Source organism: Phyllobates terribilis, unplaced genomic scaffold, assembly GCF_046119375.1.
Source record: "Phyllobates terribilis strain yellow unplaced genomic scaffold, ASM4611937v1 Scaffold_7__3_contigs__length_470593459, whole genome shotgun sequence".
NCBI lineage: Eukaryota > Metazoa > Chordata > Amphibia > Anura > Dendrobatidae > Phyllobates > Phyllobates terribilis.
Window position 1 is genome coordinate 433571470 of NW_027362767.1, and position 18373 is coordinate 433589842.

Here is an 18373-nt window from a genome sequence, read left to right on the forward strand (position 1 = left end):
AGATGTTTTGCCACTGCACCTATACTCAGTCAACCCGATGTTTCTCAACCTTTCATCGTAAAAGTTGATGCGTCGGAGGTGGAGGCTGTGTTGTCTCAGGGTCCGTAACCTCGTAAATGGCATCCATGCGCTTTCTTTACCAAAAAGTTGTCCTTGGACGAGAGAAATTATGACGTGGGTAATAGGGAGCTTTTGGCGATTAAATTGGCTTTCGAGAAATGGTGACATTGGTTGGAGGGGGCTGTCCATCCTATTACTGTTATCACAGACCATAAGAACCTGTCATATCTCCAGTCTGCTAAATGTCTCAACCCTAGGCAAGCTAGGTGGCCTCTGTTTTTTACTAGGTTCAATTTTGTTTTCACTTTCCGTCCAGGGATTAAAAGTATCAAGGCTGATGCTTTATCCCGGAGCTTCCTTGGTGGTAGTGACCATGAGAACCCTGCCCCTATTTTGCAGAAGGGGGTAGTAATTTCGGCATTGTACCCTGAACTGGAGAGTGAAGTGTTGGAGGCTCAGGGGTACGCCCCTGTCTCCTGCCCTTCAGGGAGGTTATTTGTACCATCTAATCTGCACCGTAAAGGAACATCACAACTCTGTGCTTGCTGGTCATCCAAGTAGTAAGGCAATTGCGGATCTACTTTCTCGTCGTTTTTGGTGGCCGAGATTGCATCAGGATGTGGTTGAACATGTGTCGGCACGCCTTTAGTTTATAGGGCTACATCCTGCAGACAGATTCGCTTTAAGCAATGGGTAAAACAACTGCATTTTTTTGCATTGGAAACGCTTATAAAACGTTCAAAAAAAATTAACAAAAAATATAAAGTATAGAAAAAAACACCTGAAGGTTGAACATCTTAATCTTTTTAACCACTTGGTGTTTTTAAAAATCAGAACAGCACTTTTTTTTTTATCACTTTTCCTGGCATTTTTCGGAGCAGAGCAGCTCAAAATACGATTGTAAAAGATGCAGTAGGGACATATCCTTAAGCTGTATTCAGAGGGAATGATTTGCTTCAAAAACTGCCTTAAAAATCTCTCAGAAACACTCAGGTATGAGCACACTACATCTTTTTCAGGCAGATTCCGTCTGAACTTTCTTGAAAAAGCTCTAAGAAGATGCTAATAAGAATGAGCACATGCACCGCTATATCAAAACGACTTGCTGTGCACATGTTCAGTCATTTTGAGATGTTTTTTAATCACTTCAGGCTTAAAAAGCTGTGAAGAGGCTAAAAGAAGTGACCATTTAATTCTTCTGGTGGCTAAGGCTTCCTAGTTTATATGTACAATTAGAACAAAAAAAAAGCCACAAAAATGACCAAAAAGTTGCCAAAGAAGTCGCTTCAGGAAAAACACTGCTTCTAAAACTCAGCGGGTGAGCCAATGACTTATTTCCAGCTACAGAGCTGTCAAGTTTTTCCAGGGAAAGCTGCTTCTGGAAAACCTCAGTGTTTTTTTTCTTTCTTTGACATCATTTCCATTACAGTGGCAAGCAGCTTACCAAAAATTGATTTATTTAACCAGCTTCACAGTTTCTGGACCCTGAAGCGGTTAAAAGAAGACGGAACATGTGCACAGCAATGTCGCTTTCCCATTACTGTGCACTATGTTCACTTTTTAGGAAGGTTTGGGCAATTTTCAGGCAGACTCCACCTGAAAAAGACGTAGTCTGCACATACCCTTACGCTATGTTCACATGTTGCGTTTTTGCAGCGTTTTTTATGCAAATTTTCAGCTGCGTTTTACCAGCAAAGTCTATGAGATTTCAGAAATCTCATGCACACACCTTGTTTTTTTTTCCTGACTGTTTTGTCAAAGAGCTGCGTTTTTGCAAAATGCAGCATGTCACTTCTTTCAGCGTTTTTGCAACGTTTTTCATTCATTGAAAGCAATAAGTAAGTGCAAAAATGCAAGCATCAGGTTTTGCTGCATTTTTTGTGCCAAAACCTGAGGAAGTTGAATTAGGTTATTTTTTTCTGCACTAAACTTTATCAGCATGCACAAGAGACAAATGTACACGGACAAAACTGCAGTAAAAAAAAATCAGCAAAAACGTAGCAAAACCTGCATTTTTAACATTGCTTCTTTAATGCCAAGAGAGTAGGTTTTGCATGCAGAAAAAAAACGCATCAAAAACGCAAGGTGTGAACACAGCCCAACGGTGTGATTACACTGAGTCTTTCTGCTAAGTTTTTGGAGTAAAAACAGAGTGGAAACAGCAACAAGGAGTTTTAAGTTTTTCAGGAGGATTTGGAGAGTTTCCACTTAGTTTCTGCTCCAAAAAACTAAAAGTGCACATACCGTTAGATAGTAGTTAAAGGGGTTATCCAGTACTAGGTTTATTTTTGCTATGAGCCAAAAAGCTAAGTCGGGTACAGTACTTGCTGACTACTTGCCTGTTCTATCCGACGTCGGCTGAGAGCAGTCACCGATCGCTCCTGCTGGCGATTCAGCTGCTCTAAATCAACAGAGAAGCTCTTCTTCTTCCGGGCTTCTCTGGAGAAGGGGTATGACTGCTGACGTCATGCTGATTGACAGTCGGCTTCCCGCAGTTAGGCGGTGGGGAGCCGGCTGTCAATCACCATCACATTGGCAGGTCACGCCCCGTTAACAGAGCAGAGCGGAAGGGAAGCTGCTGGTCTGTCGATTGATGTCAGCAAAGGCTGCAGAATCGCCGGCATGACCGGTCTGTGACCTCTCTGTGCCAGCAGAGAAGGGCGCGGGGTAGAACAGGCAGGTTAGCAGCTACTTGCCTGTTAGTTCTTAGGCCCATAGTAAAACAAACATTATATAGCCCTGGATAACTCATTTAAGGTCCGCTATACACACTACACTAACATCGGCCGCACTCGCTGATATCAAAGCGTTCGGCTCACAGTCTAAGGCTACGTGCCCTTAAAAATAAAAGTGTCATTATAATGCCACCTGAATAATAATAGCTGCCCCTACTGTGTCCTGAATAAGCCCTACGCTGTGCGCCTGAATAAATAATTGCACCTTGCTGTGCTCTCTGCACAAAAAATGACCCCCACACTGTCCTTCTTATGATACATGGCCTCCTTTCCTATAAAATATTGTCCCCTCTTATATACTATAACCGCCATCCCTGCACCATAAACTATGGCCGCCACACTGTCCCAATCTTCAGTGCCCCTCCCTACAATACCCCAATATACAGCCTGCACCCCATGTACTCCACATATATAACTTGCACCCCAATATACCACCTTCAACTCCCCACACATACAGCCTGCACCTCATGTAACCCCCATACAGAGACTGCACCCCCCATATACCTACTGTACCCCCCATATAAAGCCTGCACACCCCCACAGAGACTGCACCCTCGCATATACAGAGAAGCCACCCTCACATATACAGCCTACATACCCCCATATATAGACTGCACACCCCCATAAAGAGACTGCACCCTGGCATATACAGCCTACACACCCCCATATATAGGCTGCATACCCCCATAAAGAGACTGCACCCTGGCATATACAGCCTGCACACCCCCATATATAGACTGCACACCCCCATAAAGAGACTGCACCCTGGCATATACAGCCTGCACACCCCAATATATAGGCTGCACCCTCACATATACAGCCTGCACACCCCCATATATAGGCTGCACACCCCCATAAAGAGATTGCACCCTCGCATATACAGCCTGCACACCCCCATATACCTACTGCACCCCCTATATAAAGCCTGCATACCACGGTATAGAGACTGCACCCCACCATACACAGCCCATGTACCCCTATTACCTGTCATTTGTGCCCCATCTTTTCCAGATACTACTTCCTGCAATCTCTAGGATGCTCCTTCCATACGAGTCACATGGCCATGATGTCATTACAAGTCCTTCACCTTTAGCATCAATTGTCTCTTCCATCCTGGCAGGAAGTTTATTACTGCTGCTCTGCCCATGCAGCACTCACCGTGACCCCATCAACTCTCACCACCTTCCCCATCCCATCCCCCCAAACTAAAACGGTGGTATTACACTATGTCAATCAGAGAAAAAGGGGCCAATTTAAAAAATATATATATATAGTTTTTTTATTTGTTCATGATGGTGCCGCCCCCTGTAACCTGCCGCCCTAGGCACCTGCCCTCGGGTGCCAAGTGGTAAATACGGCCTTGCTGGTGGGAGAAAAAAATGTGCATGTCTAAACTTGATAAATCAACTCAAAAAAAACTGCAAAACAACCAAGAAAAGACTTCAATAAACTCTTCTAAAAAGCTTCAGGAAAAATAAAACCTCTACAGAGCAGCGCTTCCATAAAGGACTTGTAGTGTTTGAACACCTCAAAAAACCTCAGTGTGAACAGCGGATAATGACAAACTCCATGGGGGCTTACGTTTTTTTTTTTTTTATTTATTCACAGTAAAAAATATCAGAAATCACAGAGGGTGGGCGATAAAGCCGAGCTGGATCCAGAGCTTTCCGTTCACAAAATATCAAGACCTTTTTTTTGTTTTCAGTAGAAGACGATCGCAGCAGGAGCCATCTTGTTTTTAACCCCTTAGTGCCGCAGGTGTTTTGGACTTTAAAAAATCAACTATCGCAAAAGCCAAAACTTTTCTGTATTTTTCTGTCACGGCAGCCGAGGGCTCCTCTTTGCTTTCGCGGCTCCTGATGGTCCTGCATGACTGCTTTTTATTTGTTTTGTTTTTTGCACCATTTTTTTTAATGAAAATCTAATTTATTGATTAACTTTTAACTAATTTTTCAGGGGAGGTAAAATAAGAAAAAAAAAACACTGACACTGATTTTTTTTCACAATTTTTTTTCCAACTTTTTTACTGTACAGTAAAAATAATAAGTTCACATTTATTTTTCCTTCAGTCAGAACGAATATTTTTTTATTAGTTTTGCATAAAAAAAAAAACTTTATGAAAAGAAAAAAGTAATTTTTTTGCCATCCTCACATACTGAAAACCATCGTTTTTCTGGCGAGAGACGTTAAAGTCTTTATAGTAGTTTTTTGTTTAGGGTAAAGGTAAATCTAACTTATTTTCTTTTCGAATATTGTTTTTTTTTAATGAGGACTGGATGCAAAAAAAAAAAGTTTTTTTGCAGTTTTTTTTATTTTTTTTATTGACTTTATTCTGCAAAGTTTTCACGATTTAAACACCAAATATGTGTTTATTTTATGGTCAATGGTTTAACCCCTTCATGACCCGGCAATTTTTTGTTGTTTTTTTTTATCCATGACACATATAACTTTTTTTTTTTTGTACTTTTCTGTCCCCGTTGACGTATCAGGGATTGTTTTTTGCGGGTCGATTTGTAGTTTTGAATGACAACATTCACTTTGAGAATTTTTTTGACTACACTTATGTGTCATACAGTGAATAAAAACAACCCAATTCAACCATTGTTTTTTTTGGGGGGAGGGAGGGGGGGTTTATGGTGTTCACTGTGAGGTAAATAGACCCAGCAACTTGATCCTCCGGGTTACTCATATAGTTTATTTTAATGACTGATGTAATCAAGGTTGTCCCTCCTCCCTGACCTCACTGTTCTGCCATTACTCCTCAACCTCATCTGGCGCCTTTTTTATTTTTCAGTCACACTTTTCGCGCCACATTTCTCGGTGACGTATTAACATCACGTGACCTCCCATTCTGGAGCCGGGCAGCCATCTTTAATTCCAGTCAGGGTACAACTCAGCCCGACAGTTGGGTTAAAATGCCACGTTTTATGTACAAAGAAAGTGACCCCCCCAACCCAAACCCGGGTATTTATTGTAAGCTCCACAAAAACAAATGCTGCTCGTCCAGCGCTGAGCTCCCGGGCGGAGCTGTTCCCTTACTAGTAATGGCGGCTGGAGGCTCCCAAGCCCCGCCCTATCCCTGGAATCACGTGATGACCCTCCCAGACTGCAGGCGCGCCTCGGTTTAAAGTACCAGAGAGTGGCCGGTGCGGGTCGGCGGCTGTTCCCATAGTGATCATGGCGGCTTAGGTGAACGGGGAGCGGAGCAGTAACAGGTGGGTGCAATCTGCTCATAATCACCATTGCAGCCATTCATTGTCAGGTAATCCAAAGAGAGGCAGGACACCTGATGTGCTGGGACTTGTAGTGCAGCAGCTCACTCTGTCCTGGTACCGGGTCACTGAGGGCACCAGATCTCGGCATGTTTGGAAATGTAGTGATAATTGGTCGTCAGCCGCCATTTTTCTGGTCTCGTGACCTCCCTGTACGAAATCCGCCACTAAATCTGCCCCAGTCCTGTGCATTTACTGTGAATTTAAAGGGTTATTCGGAGTGTCTCGCCCTGACGTCAGATACAGAAAGCCGGGGAGTACCCCCATAACTGCGTGGTCTCGTCCGTGACATGCAGGGGTTTCATCTTCATCAAGAGCCGGGAAATCTGCGTGAAAAATCTCCGCTGTGGAAACGGACGCCGCAGAGATCGGTGTGGAAAATAACAGCGGCAGAGAGAAAACCTTGGAAATTTGTGGTTTTGGTGAATTTTTTTGTGTTTGCCTTCATTGAAAGGGGAAACAATAAAAAAAGAAAAGCTGAAAGTGACCGACTGCATTGAAAAACAAACCTGTGACAGATGCACCGTGTGAACGGGATTTTACAAATCTCTTTTCCTTTTGTTGCTATTTGTAAAATGCTGCATTTTATTTTCTGCCCTAAAAAAAACAAACAAGAAAATGTGTATAATTGTTTTTGAAGTGGCTTTTTGAGCAGATTTTTACCCTGGGGCACATGGTAGGTTGAATGAATGGAGGTGAATGTGTTTGCAGCCAGAAAAACCCACATAAAAAATCCTCTGTCGACCGTAAGACTGTATTCACACGTGTGAGCTCTTATATGTGATCAGGTTTCTGCAGCTTCAGGACGTTTCCATGAGAATCAGGACACAATACTTGTTTCCTGAAGGAACATCTGTGGGATCAGTGACTGGGGCTTGTGCAGATCTGCTCTGGATGGATTGGAGTATACGGATCTGACGAGTGTGAACAGAGCCGTGGTCGGTGTCGCAGCTCTGCCCCATTCTCTTGTGTGAAGCTGATCTGCAGGATGTGACGCTGCGCAGTAATGAAAGGGGTCTCAGATGTAATGTAAGGGGTCAGTAGTTGGACCCTCGCTAATGACATATTAAAAGGGTTATTCAGCGCCTCTCGCTTCACGTCAGGGTCACTTCTGTCTCCGCTTTGACGATCACCTGCCAGTCGTTGCCCAACAAGTATGACGTCTGTGACCTAGTAACTAGAACAAGAAGCTGCATGATACCTGGCAAGCAGCCGTCACCGCCCCATCCGCAGCGGGTGCGGAAGCAAGAGGTGCTGGATACGGCTGTCCGGTGTTTTGAGGTTTTTTTCCGTCTCTAGTTTTGTAAATGCCGGGTCTCGTCACTTCTATTTGGAAGCGTCTCCTGATGGAAAACTCTGCAAACTCAGAAGGCTGCAAAAAATCACTCCAGGGAATGGAAACACTCCTCATCCTGGAGCGTTTTCTGAAGCCGTTTTAACTAAAAATTTTTGTTTATGACAACGTCAAAACATGTTGTGCCCGGCCTCACTGCCTCATCCTGATTGCTGGATTAGCCCCTAATGTCAGTTTGCACATTGTACAGCAGCTTATTCCTGGGACCTCAGTCCTTCTACCCCAGAGATGACAAACTCAAAGGGCCAAAGTGAAAAGCTTGGACAAAGTCACGGGTCAACCAGTATACAGTATAATGGGCCCCACATAGTCCTCCATGCAGAATAATGGACCCCACACAGTCCTCCGTGCAGAATAATGGGTCCCACACAGTCCTCCATGCTGAATAATGGGCCCCACACAGTCCTCCGTGCAGAATAATGGGTCCCACACAGTCCTCCGTGCAGAATAATGGGTCCCACACAGTCCTCCGTGCAGAATAATGGGTCCCACACAGTCCTCCGTGCAGAATAATGGGTCCCACACAGTCCTCCGTGCAGAATAATGGGTCCCACACAGTCCTCCGTGCAGAATAATGGGCCCCACACAGTCCTCCGTGCAGAATAATGGGCCCCACACAGTCCTCCGTGCAGAATAATGGGCCCCACACAGTCCTCTGTGCAGTATAATGAGCCCCACATAGGGGCAGTAGTTCTGGTGTCGCGGGCCAAATATAACCACCCCGCGGGCCAGAGTTTGACATGTATGTTATACCCCATTGTCACACCTTTATTGATATATTTATTAGTGGGGATTTTTTTGCAGAGCGACGTGTTAATAAGTCGCCGTGTAGCGCTAACCTACAGTCTCGCTGTAATGGTCATCCGGACAGATCGCCATCACTTCTTGTGTCCGTAGTTTCTTTGATGCTTCTGACGTTTCTTTTATTTTACAGGACAGACGAGAAGTTATTGGTCTTTGCTGAGAAGCGGTGCAGATATGGGAATTCAGGGTTTACTACAATTCCTTAAAGAGGCCACCGAACCCATCAATGTGAAGAAGTACAGGGGTCAGACGGTGGCCGTGGACACCTACTGCTGGCTCCATAAAGGAGCATTTGCTTGCGCTGAGAAATTAGCCAGAGGCGAACCCACCGATCAGTAAGTCTGTCCTCCACGTAGCTACAGACCTGGACAGGTCAATTAAGCCGAGATGAATGGGGACAACCACCCGGTGGGCACTTCCACCTGCGCCTGGTGCTGAGACCCTCATTGATAGCTTAAAGGAGGGGGTAAAGACGATCAATCGAGTGCTGCTGTTTTTGGGTGGCTGAAGATGGGATGATAGACTTTCTACTAAGCCTGTCTTCACCTACCCCTGTGCCTCTGAAATTCTGGCTCTTGTTTCACCAATTACTAGGGGTCTCTACACCCAGCCCCTCACTGATCAAAGCCCCTCAAAGATCAAAAGTTTTACTTAAAATTTGAACCTGATTAATCCCTTATGTTTGCTTACAGTTACAGACCTACAAAAAAAGTCACAGCTGTTACTCACCCTCTTTGGTTTCACTGCTTCCTCTCTTCCGCTGCTCCTGTCTTTGATGGGTTGCAGCTTTGGCACCATATCTACAGAACATGTCACCGCTGCAGCCAGTCACTGCTGTGATATTGATGTAGATGGCACAAGCTGCTGAGCTCAGTGATTGGCTGAAGCGGTCATGACTTCACTGGAGCAGCACTGGACCAGGGAAGGGCGAGCAACCGCTGTGATTTTGCCGCATATTTCTCCTACTACTATTTTGACGTTGATATAAAATCCTCCAGTCTTAGTAAATGCGAGGTGGGCAGCAGGAATCAGAGCCTGGGCACGACTGCAGCCGGGTATGAAATACTTTGTCGGCTCAAGAGAAAATATGGTTTTAAGATCTGACCGGGACCATTGGCAGATACTTCTCCGAATGCTCCTGGTGATTGACAGGTCTCTTGCTTAGTACACACATGGGAGACCTGTCAATCACCTGGAGCGATGCGTGGAGAAGCTAGCTCTCCACACTGTATTTTCTCTGGAACGCCGGAGTCTTATAGAGATAGATGCCCCTCGCTGCTGTCGTGCACTCGCCTCTGATTCTGCTGCCTGTGGTTTGGGGAGCATGATTTGACTGACAGCTTTTAAGAGCATAAGAAAATATGGTAATCTCCGATGCAAATCTTAAAATCTGCTGCTTGTCAATTTTTTTCTTCTACCTCCTTTTTCGCCCAAGGATTTCCCGGTCCCCGGCCGGTTTCCAAGGATGACATGTCACCTAGAACCGTGACCTTTTCACCCAACGGACCAGACTGGCAAACCCGATTATACGGATAGTTTTTATTTTTTTGACGATCAGCTATTGGAAACTACGATTTGCTACAGAAAATGTTTGCACAAAATCCGTCGCGTGTGTGGACTCGTCCCAGTGATGATCTCCCTTTATTTCAGGTATGTCACATACTGCATGAAGTTTGTGCACATGCTGCTGGCACACGGGGTCCGGCCCATTCTGGTGTTTGATGGATGCACTTTACCCTCCAAGAAAGATGTCGAGAAGACCAGACGGGAGTAAGTAACCTCCAAGATGGAGAGAAAATATATTTGTCTCTGCTTACGTCGGGGGTCTGTCCCTTTTTACGTGGAGAATATTGCCTCCTGGAGTCAGTTGTGTTATATGTTGGATCCGGCACAGCATCGGGGGCTTCAGTTCTTACTCCATTGAATAGTCTTATAAATATCATGTCTGTTCTTGCAGAGATATTTTGCAGGTGTCTTTTTTATTTATTTTTTGCTATATTTACAGGAAACTTAATAATATCCTTCTTGCAGAAAGAGACAGCAGAATTTGCAAAAGGGGAAGCAGCTCCTGAGAGAAGGCAAGCTGTCCGAGGCCAGAGACTGCTTCTCACGTGCCGTTAACATCACGTCAGACATGGCTCATGCAGTTATCACAGTGAGTCCTGATGCCGAGCGCTGCTGTGCGCTCTCATAGCCTTGTTCTTCATGATGTATGTTGCAGGGAAAGGTGAAGGGGTTGTCCCATGACAGAAAAAAAAACAAACACCACCTTCCCCCATTAACATATAAAAAAAAAATCGCTTTTGCTGTGTCCGTAATGCATTTTTTTGTTATGGTAAATGCTGTAAAGAAAAAAAAATGTTGTTTTTTGGTCACAGAGGAGGGACCCTCATTTATTAGACATTTTCGGCATATACATAGGATATGTCCTAAATGTTTCTCATGAGCCAAACCCTGTAAGGGCGTCCATTATTTATAATGTTTGCGGTATCTTCCCGCGTCGTATATGATCCCTTAGCTCTGATTTCTGGCTTTCTCGCTGTCGCAGGCGGCGCGCGCTGAAGGCATTGACTGTATCGTCGCTCCCTACGAGGCGGATTCCCAGCTCGCCTACCTAAACAAACATGGATTTGCTCAGGCGATCGTTACCGAAGACTCCGACCTTCTGGCTTTTGGTTGTAAAACGGTGAGGATTCCTATTGTCCTTCCTTTGTGTCTGCACACGTCTGAATCCGATATATAATATAATATATTGTAACGGGTCTGGGAGGCGGAACCTCTGAGCTACTATACAAGGGGGCAGTCCTTGTAAGGGAGCGGGTGGCAACCAGGGAAGACGGGCAGGAGGTCACAGCAGGTGACCGGGACAGTCTCTGAGTGAACGGGCTGGAGGTCACGGCAAGTGACCGGGGCAGTCTCTGAATGTACGGGCAGATGGTCACGGCAAGTGACCGGGGCAGTCTCTGGATGAACGGGCAGATGGTCACGGCAAGTGACCGGGGCAGTCTCTGGATGAACGGGGCAGATGGTCACGGCAAGTGACCGGGGCAGTCTCTAGGTAAAGGGTTGGTACGACCTGTGGCGGCTGATGATAGACGTGAGCTCCCAGGTGAGCAGGCGAGAGTCTCTGGATGAACGGGTGGTCACAGCATGTGACGGCGGAGCCTCCAGGAAGACCAACAGACAGGCGGCAGATGAGCGCTCCCAGGTGAGCGGGCAGAAGTCTCTGGACAGGAGGGTGGTCACAGCACGTGACGGCGGAGCCTCCAGGTAGGCTAGCAGACTGGCAACAGATGAGCGCTCCCAGGTGAGCGAGCAGGAGTCACTGGACAGGCAGGTGGTCACAGCACGTGACGGCGGAGCCTCCAGGTAGACTAGCAGGCAGGTAGCTGGTGTGTGCTCCCAGGTGAGCGGGCAAGCTGGTCCATAGACAGACTGACAGGAGATGGAAGGCAGACCGTCGGACCTCAGGCAAGCAGGCAGGTGGCTGATGTGCGCTCCCAGGTGAGCGGGCAGGCTGGTCCTTAGACAGACTGACAGGAGTAGTAAGGCAGACCGTCGGACCTCAGACTAGCAGGCAGGTAGCAGATAATCAGGCAGGAATCTGGCAGGTAACTGGCAACGGGACCTGAGGGCTGAAGCAGAGTAGTGAACAGTGCAACAACATTGCTCGGGCACCTCCATTTTGGAGGAGGTGCCTTAAATATGGTGAAGTCCTCCGGCCATTGGCTGGGGACTCCTTAGGACGGCGCGCGCGGCCCCTTTAAGAGGGAGGGGGAGCGCGCGCCCTAAGCACAGTGGACGGGAAGGAGCGCGCGCTGCCAGCAGAGCGGGAGGAGGACGCCGGGCACGGAGCAGAGAGGTGAGGGGAACAGCGTCCCTGCATAGCAGAGGGCAGGGACGCCGGCGCTACAGTACCCCCCCCTTTAGGCCCCCCCTTTTTTAGGCCAGACAGAAATTTAGCTAGGATAAGAGGGGCATGGATGTTCTCCCGGGGCTCCCACGTTCTCTCCTCAGGACCAAACCCCCTCCAATCTACTAGAAAAAAGGTCTTTCCTCTTACCCTTTTGGTGGCAAGAATGTTCTCTACCTCAAACTCGTCCTCAGCAGAAACCGGAGCAGGAGGCGTACCTGTAGACTTGGAAAAAGAGTTAAGTACCACAGGTTTGAGGAGAGATACATGGAAGGAGTTAGGGATCCGTAAGTTGGCCGTGAGTTTTAATTTATAGGCCACCGGGTTGATCTGACTGATGACCTCCAGAGGACCGATGAACCGAGGCCCTAACTTGTAAGAAGGTATCTTGAGTCGGACATATTTAGACGAGAGCCAGACTTTATCTCCAGGACGAAATTGTGGAGGATCCAGGCGTTTTTTGTCAGCGTGTCTTTTCATCCGTTCGGACGACTGGAGGAGTGCGGATCGGGTACTCTCCCAAATGGAGGAAAATTTGCTAACGAGAGATTCCGCAGCCGGATTGTCCACAGAGGTGGAGACAGGAAAAGGAATCCGAGGATGCTGACCGAAGACTACAAAAAACGGGGATTTGGAAGAGGCTTCGCTCTCGTGATTGTTATAGGAGAACTCGGCCCATGGTAGGAGATCCACCCAGTCAGAATGATGGGCATTAACGAAGTGCCGGAGGTAACTGGTCAGGTTCTGATTGATCCGCTCCACTTGACCATTAGACTGTGGGTGGTAAGCGGAAGAGAAGTCCAGGGTGACGTCTAGCAGTTTACAAGTGGCTCTCCAGAAACGTGAGGTGAACTGTACCCCACGATCCGACACGATGTGGAGGGGCAGGCCATGAAGACGGAAGATGTGGCGGATAAAGTCTTTAGCCAGCTCGGGTGCAGACGGGAGACCATGCAGGGGAATAAAGTGAGCCATCTTGGAAAAGCGGTCAGCGACCACCCAAATGACCGTACAACCGGCAGAGACGGGGAGATCAGTTATGAAGTCCATAGCAATATGCTGCCAGGGGGCAGCAGGCACAGGAAGCGGAAGAAGGCGACCGGCTGGCAGGTGTCTCGGGACTTTGTTGCGGGCGCAGGACACACAGGCAGAAACAAAGTCTATTACGTCCTTGTGCAGGGTAGGCCACCAGTAGTGCCGGGCAATAAGCTGGAGGGTCTTTTTCTGACCGGCGTGGCCAGCTAGTTTAGACGAGTGACCCCAGTGTAGGATCTTCTCCCGATCAGGTACTGATACGAACGTCTTACCGGGAGGGAGACCATTTAGGCTCACGGGAGCCACCTGCATTACTCTGGCGGGATCGATGATATGTTTAGGTTCTTCCTCGAGATCGGACACCAGAAAGGATCGGGACAAGGCATCTGCTTTGACGTTTTTGTCAGCCGGGCGAAAATGAAGAACAAAATCAAAGCGAGCAAAAAACAAGGACCACCGGGCTTGGCGCGGGTTAAGTCTCTGGGCATGCTGGAGGTAAGCCAAGTTCTTGTGGTCAGTGTAAATTATTACCGGGTGAAGAGCCCCCTCGAGTAGGTAACGCCACTCCTCCAATGCCAGTTTGGCCAATAACTCTCGGTCTCCTATGGAGTAGTTGCGCTCAGAAGAGGAGAAGAGTTTGGAGAAGAAGCCACAAGTTACCATTCTCCCGGAAGATGATTTTTGAGTAAGTACCGCTCCGGCTCCAGAGGAGGAGGCGTCAACTTCCAGGAAGAACTGCTTGTTGCCGTCCGGGCGATGCAGCACCGGGGCGGAAGAGAAGGCCTGTTTTAGGGAAAGAAAGGCCTCCTCTGCTTCGGGCGGCCACTCTTTGGGATTAGTGCCCTTACGGGTGAGCGCGGAAATTGGGGTAGTCCGGGAAGAGAAGTGTGGTATGAAGAGGCGGTAGTAGTTGGCAAAGCCCAGGAATCGCTGAATGGCCTTCAACCCCTCCGGTCGAGGCCATTTCTCGATGGCAGACAGTTTCTCTGGATCCATTCGTAGGCCGGTCTGAGAAATAATGTAGCCCAAAAACGGAAGCGAGGTCTGCTCAAAGAGGCATTTCTCGTATTTAGCGAAGAGGTGATTCTGCCTGAGCCTGAGCAGAACCTGACGAACGTCCCTCCGGTGAGTGGAGATCCGGAGAGAAGACCAAGATGTCGTCCAGGTACACCACTACGCAGGAGTAGAGAAGGTCCCGGAAGATGTCATTGACCAACTCTTGAAAGACGGCAGGAGCGTTACAGAGACCAAAGGGCATTACCAGATATTCATAGTGGCCGTCCCGGGTGTTGAATGCAGTCTTCCATTCATCCCCCTGACGGATACGAACCAGGTTGTACGCCCCACGGAGGTCCAGTTTGGTGAAGATTCTAGCCCCCCTCAGGCGATCAAATAACTCCGGAATGAGCGGAAGGGGGTACTTATTCTTCACCGTGATCTGGTTAAGGCCTCTATAGTCTATACAGGGACGGAGAGAGCCGTCCTTCTTTTTGACGAAAAAGAAGCCTGCTCCCGCCGGGGAGGTAGATTTCCGGATGAATCCCCTGGCCAGATTCTCCTCAATATATTCGGACATCGACCGGGTCTCAGCAGCGGATAAAGGATAAATACGCCCACGGGGAGGAGTAGTACCAGGTAACAGGTCGATAGGGCAGTCGTATGGTCTATGAGGAGGTAGTGTCTCTGCTTCCTTTTTATTAAAGACATCAGCATAAGACCAATAAGGAATCGGAAGTCCAGGTAGATTAGCTGGGGTAGGAGAAGGACGGACGGGATGGACGGGAACCAGACAGGTATTATGGCAGTCCTGTCCCCAGCGAAGGTCTTCTCCGGTCTGCCAGTCAAGCACGGGTGCATGTCTCTGGAGCCAAGGTAGGCCTAGCAAGAGGGCGTGAGAGAGTCCAGGCAGAACATGAAAGGAGATACTCTCAGAATGCAGCATTCCCACCTGCAGAGTAATGGATTCAGTGATGAGTTGGATGGGGCGTGGTAAGAGACCCCCATCCACGGCAGCAACAGACAAGGGCACAGCCAGAGGTTTGGTGGGGATGCGGTATTTCTCTACCAGGGACTGTGAAATAAGATTCCCGGCTGCTCCAGAGTCAAGTTGGGCTAGTTCGAAATAACGGTTCTCCCCGCAGACGATTGAGACTGACAGCAGCAGAGATGGAGAGGATTTATTCTTGTCTAGGTTGACCTCTCTGAGCGAACCTAGACACAGGCGTTTCCCGACCTCTCCGGGCAGGCACGGATCCGGTGCTCCCTACTGCCACAGTAGAAGCAGCTCCCTTCGGCACGGCGTAAGTCCTGACGGGTTTTGACCATCTTGGTCTGGTCAACCTGCATAGACTCAGGAGAGTGTACCTGGGTAGAGACGGAGGGAGTGACGGGTTTCTGAAAAGTAGGAGCTAGACGTGGAAACCTCCTCTCACGGGTGACCTCTTTGGCACGCTCCTGGAACCGTAGGTCAATCCGGGTGGCAAGAGTTATTAGGTCATCGAGAGTGGTAGGAATGTCCCGACCGGCAAGTTCATCTTTAATACGGCCGGACAGACCCTCCCAGAAGATGGATACCAGAGCGTCGTTATCCCAGGCCAGCTCCGAGGCAAGGGTACGGAACCGTATGGCATATTGGCCCACGGTGAGACTTCCCTGACGGAGGCGTAGCAGTGATGATGCGGATGAGGTCTTCCGTCCGGGTTCGTCGAAGACTTTCCGGAAAGCCGTGAGAAAAGCAGGCAAGTTGGACACCAGGGGGTCTCCTCTCTCCCATAGAGGATTTAGCCAGGCCAGGGCCTCCCCGGTGAGATGGGACATGATGAATGCAATTTTGGCCCGGTCGGAGTTAAACTGGTGGGACAATAGTTCAAAGTGCAGGGTGCACTGATTTATGAAGCCCCGAGCCTGGGCGGAGTCGCCTCCGAAGCGAGGAGGTGCAGAAAGCCGGGGTCCGGAGTAGGATACCATGGTATTAGTGGGCAGCGGAGCTGCCGGATTGCGAGACATGGCACTGGCGGAGGTTGCTGGTAGAGCAGTCAGTGTCCAGGCGAGTATTGACATTCCGCAGGTGACCCAGGATGGACTCCTGTTGGGACCTTTGACGGGACAGTTCATGACACAGGTCCGAGAGCGAGGGAGCTTGGGTGCCACCGGGTTCCATGGCCCGAGCAAACTGTAACGGGTCTGGGAGGCGGAACCTCTGAGCTACTATACAAGGGGGCAGTCCTTGTAAGGGAGCGGGTGGCGACCAGGGAAGACGGGCAGGAGGTCACAGCAGGTGACCGGGACAGTCTCTGAGTGAACGGGCTGGAGGTCACGGCAAGTGACCGGGGCAGTCTCTGGATGAACGGGCAGATGGTCACGGCAAGTGACCGGGGCAGTCTCTGGATGAACGGGCAGCTGGTCACGGCAAGTGACCGGGGCAGTCTCTGGATGAACGGGCAGATGGTCACGGCAAGTGACCGGGGCAGTCTCTGGATGAACGGGCAGATGGTCACGGCAAGTGACCGGGGCAGTCTCTGGATGAACGGGCAGATAGTCACGGCAAGTGACCGGGGCAGTCTCTAGGTAAAGGGTTGGTACGACCTGTGGCGGCTGATGATAGACGTGAGCTCCCAGGTGAGCAGGCGAGAGTCTCTGGATGAACGGGTGGTCACAGCATGTGACGGCGGAGCCTCCAGGAAGACCAACAGACAGGCGGCAGATGAGCGCTCCCAGGTGAGCGGGCAGAAGTCTCTGGACAGGAGGGTGGTCACAGCACGTGACGGCAGAGCCTCCAGGTAGGCTAGCAGACTGGCAACAGATGAGCGCTCCCAGGTGAGCGAGCAGGAGTCACTGGACAGGCAGGTGGTCACAGCACGTGACGGCGGAGCCTCCAGGTAGACTAGCAGGCAGGTAGCTGGTGTGTGCTCCCAGGTGAGCGGGCAAGCTGGTCCATAGACAGACTGACAGGAGATGGAAGGCAGACCGTCGGACCTCAGGCAAGCAGGCAGGTGGCTGATGTGCGCTCCCAGGTGAGCGGGCAGGCTGGTCCTTAGACAGACTGACAGGAGTAGTAAGGCAGACTGTCGGACCTCAGACTAGCAGGCAGGTAGCAGATAATCAGGCAGGAATCTGGCAGGTAACTGGCAACGGGACCTGAGGGCTGAAGCAGAGTAGTGAACAGTGCAACAACATTGCTCGGGCACCTCCATTTTGGAGGAGGTGCCTTAAATATGGTGAAGTCCTCCGGCCATTGGCCGGGGACTCCTTAGGACGGCGCGCGCGGCCCCTTTAAGAGGGAGGGGGAGCGCGCGCGCGCCCTAAGCACAGTGGACGGGAAGGAGCGCGCGCTGCCAGCAGAGCGGGAGGAGGACGCCGGGCACGGAGCAGGGAGGTGAGGGGAACAGCGTCCCTGCCTAGCAGAGGGCAGGGACGCCGGCGCTACATATATCCTCATTAAAGGGAGTCTGACAACTGTAATACGGTGACGGAGCCCCGTGTGCAGTCACATATCGCTCTACGTGCAGCTGCAACGAGGGTGAAGCCGCTCAGGTGTTTAATAATAATAATTTATAGATACTAGTAAGGAAATGTCAGCGCTGGACGTATTATTACATCCTGTGTCTGGTCCCCATTTATAGTGCAGGCTCAAGGAGCAGCTGTAACAGCAGTGATTGACGCGAGCTCTTATCGCTGTGTAGATGCCTCCCAGGCAGACCTGTTTTCAGCGGTGGATACCGCGTCTGTCTGCCTGGGAGGCATCTACACAGTGCTCAAGGACAGCTTTCTTAGGACATTGCGCTCCCTATTCCTCCTTCCTCTCCTTACTTCAATAGCATCCGGTACACTGACGAAAGTCCGCAATAGGACCGAAAACGTTTTGATGTGGACTGCTTTAATAAATATTCCTTTATTACAACCTATGGTGTGCCGAGATTTCACTACTGACAATAAAGTGGAGACGTGCATGCTGCAGTTTAACAGACCCCCGTTCTTGGGTTTGGTAGGGGGGGGGGTATCAGAGATCAGGCCACTAGCGACCTGCATGTATCCTGTGGCTACTTGATAACCATTAATAATGGGAATACGGCTTTAAACACATGGTCTGTATTTCCCGTCCTGTTCCTCCAGGTGATTCTGAAAATGGACAAGTTTGGAAATGGTCTCGAAATCGATCAAGACAGATTCGGGATGTGTAAGCATCTGGGAGATGTGTTCA

The 18373-nt window shown here is 49.2% G+C and overlaps 1 protein-coding gene across 1 annotated transcript in view; it reads left to right on the forward strand.

Annotated features, from left to right (window-relative positions):
• The first annotated feature begins 5871 nt into the window (after window positions 1-5871).
• EXO1 (exonuclease 1) overlaps window positions 5872-18373 on the forward strand; it is a 22836-nt gene continuing 10334 nt past the window's right edge. The window contains exons 1-6 of the mRNA XM_073638045.1: window positions 5872-6010; window positions 8356-8560; window positions 9876-9995; window positions 10257-10380; window positions 10774-10911; window positions 18286-18373. The exon at window positions 18286-18373 is cut by the window's right edge and continues 125 nt beyond it. Coding sequence (XP_073494146.1) covers window positions 8400-8560; window positions 9876-9995; window positions 10257-10380; window positions 10774-10911; window positions 18286-18373 — 631 coding nt within the window. The 5' untranslated portion in view covers window positions 5872-6010; window positions 8356-8399. The remainder of the gene's footprint in view (window positions 6011-8355; window positions 8561-9875; window positions 9996-10256; window positions 10381-10773; window positions 10912-18285) is intronic.